Raw genomic sequence first — 6000 nt, 5'->3', positions numbered from 1 at the left:
TGGAAGAGCCTTGGGAAAAGTTGATGGGCAGAGAGATCTGGGAGTGCAGGTCCTTTGTACCCTGAAGTTTGCTACACAGGTGGATAGAGTGGTCAAGAAGGCATATAGTATGCTTGCCTTCATTGGTCAGGGTATTGAGTATAGGAGCTGGCAAGTCATGTTAAAATTGTACAAGACATTGGTTCGGCCACATTTAGAATACTGTGTACAGTTCTGGTCGCCGCATTACCAAAAGGATGTGGACGCTTTGGAGAGGGTACAGAGAAGGTTTATGAGGATGTTGCCTGGTATGGAAGGTGCTAGCTATGAAGAGTGGTTGAGTAGGTTAGGTTTATTTTCATTAGAAAAAAAGGAGATTGAGGGGGGACCTGATTGAGGTTTACAAAATCATGAAGGGTATAGACAAGGTGGATAGAGACAAGCTTTTTCCCAGGGTGAAGGATTCAATAATGAGAGGTCACGCTTTCAAAGTGAAAGGTGGGAAGTTTAAGAGGGATACATGCGGCAAGTACTTCACACAGAGGGTGGTGTGCGTTTGGAACACATTGCCAGCAGAGGTGGTAGAGGCAGGCACTGTAGATTCATTTAAGATGCGTCTGGACAGATGCATGAGTAGGTGGGGAGCAGACAGATACAGATGCTTAGTAATTGACTGACTGGTTTAGACAGTACATTTGGATCGGCTCAAGCTTGGAGGGCCGAAGGGCGTGTTCCTGGGCTGTAAATTTTCTTTGTTCTTTATTTCTTTGTTCTTTGACTTCTCAGCCGGAGCTTGTCCGCTCCATCTGTTTCTTTTTTTTTTCTCTATTTATTTTTATTTTATTGTTACGTTCTTTTTTCTGGCAACTCCCAGCCTTAACGTAGACCCATCGTAATGGTCTCTTGGCCTGACATGGCAGTTTCCCAGTCTGGGGTGACAGTCTCTCAGCCCGACCATCTCTTGGCTTGGTGTGGCAGTCTCTCAGCCCGGAATGGCAGTCTCTCAACCTGTTTGGCAGTTTTTGGCAGTTCAATGTGGTAGTAGCAGCGTAGCAGTCTCTTGGCGGCTTGGCATGGTGGTCTTTTGGCCTGGTATGGACTGGGCATGAACTTCCAGCCTCACAACCTCGTGAACCATGAGGCGAAGTTCAGTGCAGCCTGGGGTCAAGGCCTGGTGTGGATGAGAGGCTAGGTGCCAGCGAGGGCTAGGTTGGACAGACTGTTACTCTGAATTTTTCATTTCTTTATTTTTCTAATGTTTTTCCGTAGGAATTTGTACTCAAGAATCTATACCTAGATACCTTTGTACCTAAGATGATGCCATAAGTGGTGACATATAAACTTTTCACTGTACTCATTTCAGTACATGTGACAATAAAGCTAATTCTAATTCAAAAAGCTAATTCTAATTCTATTGGATAAGGTTGGCAATCATCAATTATCAGATTATATTTTAGAATTTTGATAAGCACTGCTCAGAATTTTAAATTAAACATCAAGCTATTTATGTGTCATGTTGTCACTCAGGGCATTTAAACAGGGCTCTCTAAAACGACAGATTCCTGAGGAAGCCCTTTACCTCATCCTCAGTTTCCTGTCTTGCCCACTGTCAATTCACTTCTTTATGGGTGGCCTCATGCCTCTCACAGCAAACCATCCATATCCCTTTGTACACTCCCTCTGCCCTCTTCGCAATTTAGTTTGAGAACTATTTTTATCTCATCCACAAACTTAGAAACTATACATGTGTCTTTTTATCCAGTCATTTAGATAAATTGTAGATGGTTGAGCCACTACCTCATTCCTGTAGCACAACACCTGTTACTTCTTGCCAATCCAAAAATGACCGACTTATCGCTACACCCTGTTCCTTATTACACTATTGTTGTTCCCAACACAATGAGCACTGTTTCTGTGTAGAAGCCATTGATGTGGCATCTTGTCAGGTGCTGTTTGGAGCTCTAGGAATGTGGATATGGCTCCTCCATATCCACATTCCTTGCTGCTTCCTCAAAAATCTCCCATTAATTGAATCAAACATGATTTCCCTTTCACAGAACCATGTTGACTTTGCCTATTAGTCTCGAGAATTTCTAAAGGTCCACTATTCCCTATAACCCGTAGTTTCCTGATTTCTGTTTCCCCTCTTTCTGAAACAAATGAATCATATTTGAACAAGGCAAGGAGGATGTGAGAAAAACCGGTTTCACTTAGTGAGTATTTAGGGTACAGAATGCACCGTCAGGAAATGTGGTGGGCAGATTAAATTGAGGCATTCAAGGGGGCATTGGATGATTACTTGGATATAAATGGCTTTCAGGGATATGGGGAACAGGCAGGAAATTAGCCCTGGATAATAGAGCCGGACTAAGTAATAGCTGTCACTAGCACAATGGCTGAATGGCCTCCTCCTGCAACAAAATAATTCTGTAATTGCGTGATATTTGCTATTTTCCAATGCAATGGTACCTTTTCAGAATCTGGGGAATTTTGGAAAATTAAAACCGATGGATCTACTATCTCAGCAGCGAGGCTGAGATCTTTTTTCCCTGGAGGGTGGAGGTTGAGGAGTGACCTTATAGAAGTTTATAAAATCATGACAGGTATAGATAAGGTGAATAGCTAAGGTCTTTTTCTTTTCCCTAGTGTAGGAGAGTCCAAAACTAGAGAGCACAGGTTTAAGGTGAGAGGTGGAAGATTTAAAAGGGACCTGAGGAGCAGCTATTTCACACAAAGGGTGGTGCACATGTGGAATGAAATGTCAGAGGAAGTGGTAGTTGCAATTACAGTTATAACATTTAAAAGCAATTTGGACAGGTACACAAATAGAAAAGTTTAGAAGTATATGGACCAAACATAGCCAAATGAAACTAGCTTAGTTTGGAAAACCCGATCAGCATGGACAAGTTGGACTGAAGGGTCTGTTTCTGTGCTGTATGACTCTATGACTCTACAAGATCCAACCTTTAGAAGTAAAAGGTCATTCAATAGAACACTGGATGATTATTTGGATAAAAATAACATACAAGGATATTGGGAAAAAAACAGGACACTGGCAGTTGGTAATGATGTTCATTTAATGAGTTGGTGCAGATGCAATGGGCCAAATAGCCTCCTTCTGCATCATAACATTTCTATGATTCTATAATAGTGTTTATCAAGGTCATGTGTTGAAATAGCACAACAAAATTTCACGTGATCATATGTCATGTAATCAAATTGTCATATGATCAAAGCTCCATTATTGCCCAGAACTAGAAATAGAGTTGGCATTACATTGGCAACATCTCTGACTTCCTGATTTTAAAATGTGAGTAGCCGCGTCCCATCTCTTTTGATCAGGAAGCAGCATGCTAATTAGGGCTAGCTATTAAAATCAGCAAGGCTGCAACACATGGTTCCCACTCAATAGATAAAATCATCCCAAATGCATAAGGAGAGTTTAAAGAACAGATTTAGTATTTCATAGTACAACCACCTTTGCATCAAGTTCTAAATTTGCATGGTTACTAGATACTAAACTGCTACATCACCAAAATGTATCACATATTAATTGCATGGAAGCTGAAGCATTCCACCAAAATTACTGTCACACCATCTCATATCTATATGGAAAGAACTTCAATGAAAGCAAAAATAAATTCAGAAATTAAGCATTGTATTTTCCTTGCATATTCAATGTCAGATTAGTAACTTCCAGGACACACTGCTTTGAGAAAACTGGTTATTTAAACAGACTTGGAAATTGTCCTGTGATTACCTGATTAGAATGACTGGAAGTTCTCTCACCTGTTGAATACTGCAATATTTGGCAAACGATACAATGACTTCAGACATCAACTCAACCTCATGGGACTTCTTTGAACTCATAAATGTGCTGGGTTTTAAGAATACATCTGAGAAGAAAGACAAAAAAAACTCAAAGTCTTCTCTTCTGCCAAAATAATTAAAATTGCCTCATCTTTACACAAGAAGATTTCCTATGTTTATCATCTCAAAAAAAAACTTGTGATCACATGATGTAATGAAATAATATTTAGATGAAAGATAACTTTATAGCAACATAGAGAAAGAAATTAACTTTACAACAACCTGTAAAATGGTATTAGGTCTCTCAATTTTGCAACCCGTAGTGCCAGATTTCAACAGAAAGGCACTAGACACTATATTTCCTTGGGCTGTCTTTCGTCATCAGTGTTCCAGCAGAACAGTGGTTAGGCTTCTTACATACCGACATACAAATGTGGATGTTGCAAAATGCAATTATGGTATCCAAGTGTGAATGGAATGGGCTTACGCTCTCCCTGGTTGGACCATACTTTGAGTCACCTTTCAGCCATTCTCAAGGGTCCAAGACCCTTGCTTTGAAGAAATTAAAATATGGAGAAAATGCTGTTTTTGTAAGAACAGAGTTGATTGCAGGATGAAGTGAAATGTACGAAACAATGTAAACCTGGGGTTGAGTAGCTAAAAATACAATGTGAAGATATAAGACTGGAAGCAATAATAATATTTTTGCTGAGGGTGGTAATGCTTTGAAATACACACAGGGTTATTGATTGAAGCTGTGACAATGATCTGAATTGTCCCAATTTTAGCAAAATGCCATTTTTGTCAAGTTTCACTGAGGATTTCTCTGCCTGAGGCAGCAGGTTTGTCTGAAGCTTGCCTTGTTAATGACCTACCACTTAGTCTTGGTATCCCCATTGTCAAATGTGAGTCAGACTTTTCATACTCATAGTAGCTGGAAGTACTTGCCACTGTAAGATATCCCTGCATCCTTGATGCCAGGACGATCTTGTAATCTCAGCTACACACCCAGTCAAGCACAGGCAGTCTGCCATTGGCTTTCACTGTGAAAAGTGACACAGAAGTCACAAACTACCTCTTCTCACAGCAAATAGTTGGCATGTCTGGCACTTCAATGCACGACACCTATACATTCCTATTGCTATTGCTGTTTGAGCACCACGCCACACAGGTCAACTGTCCTGATCCAACTCCTATCTTACAATCCTCTCTGTGTCAGTGATTTGGTTTCCGTAATGTGCAACACAATTTCCGTAATGACCATCACATAAATGAAACATTCAGTCATTTCAAAATATTTGGTTCTATTTGCAAGCACCAAAAGCAAACAGAAATCAAACAAACAGAAGCTATATTAACCTTCCAGAAACTAAACAAACTGTTTGCATGTTAAGCATTAACATTTTTTGTAGAATCACTGAAACCAGCTTTCATCTACTGGAACTGCATGTCAATTAAGTCCTGTGTGGTGTGTACTGCCAAATGGTGCTGTGGTATATAATGTGCAAGGTGGTCTTCCTCCTGCTCAGAGTCCTAATTACCCTCAGAAGAAGACTGCTAAACTCACCTAGTCTGTCAGCATCGAACACATTTCCTTGGTGCCTGTTCGAGTTGTACGGAACAAAGCTTGTGAGGGTTATGAGGCACATTTTGTCTGGAATATACTGCAAGAAAACATTAGATTGGTCCAAGCAGCAGAACCTCAACTGCACCAGGCCTATCATCTGTTCCAAGTATGATCCTGGTTGAAAAATGGGCTGCAGTGTTTCTACACTCCTTTTCTGCCAAAGGATTGCACGAATTATTAGCCAAAGTTGCAGTGGGTAGCCCTACTCTCCATCCTTATAAGGCTAGACACTTAAATGCAGCTGGAACATCAGAGATTTCAAGAATAATGACTTCATGACAGTTGCTTGTCGCAAACTTCTAAGATGTGGTACCAATCGTCACAGATGACTTGCACATTGATGGAATGAAACCCTTTTCAATTGATGAACTCAGTTGCGTTATGATATGGTGTACAGTCTTTTGTATCCTGCACCTGGAGGAAGCCAGCTATGTTGCTGCAGCCTACTACCCAACTGCAACACTGACCTCGTCAAGGGGAAATGAGATGAAGCAATGTGATCTGACATAAATGACAACAGTTAGAGCCTTGATGTATTTCTGCGAGAATATGTGAGAGATTCCACACAGGTCCCCAGTGGCTCC

General features: G+C 40.7%; 1 protein-coding gene across 5 annotated transcripts in view; it reads right to left on the bottom strand.

Moving 5' to 3' along the window:
• The window catches only part of mettl25 (methyltransferase like 25), an 86318-nt gene that overhangs the window by 66367 nt on the left and 13951 nt on the right, over nucleotides 1-6000 (bottom strand). For all 5 annotated transcript variants that reach the window (XR_006314527.1, XR_006314528.1, XM_043709683.1 and 2 more), the window contains exon 3: nucleotides 3769-3875. Coding sequence is in view for 3 of the 5 variants with exons in the window: in XM_043709683.1 (XP_043565618.1) it covers nucleotides 3769-3875 (107 nt within the window). In the remaining 2 variants the exon portion in view is untranslated. The remainder of the gene's footprint in view (nucleotides 1-3768; nucleotides 3876-6000) is intronic.

Source organism: Chiloscyllium plagiosum, chromosome 19 (assembly GCF_004010195.1).
Source record: "Chiloscyllium plagiosum isolate BGI_BamShark_2017 chromosome 19, ASM401019v2, whole genome shotgun sequence".
Lineage (NCBI taxonomy): Eukaryota > Metazoa > Chordata > Chondrichthyes > Orectolobiformes > Hemiscylliidae > Chiloscyllium > Chiloscyllium plagiosum.
The sequence above is the reverse complement of the archived record's forward strand: the minus strand, read 5'-3'. Positions and strand labels throughout refer to the sequence as shown.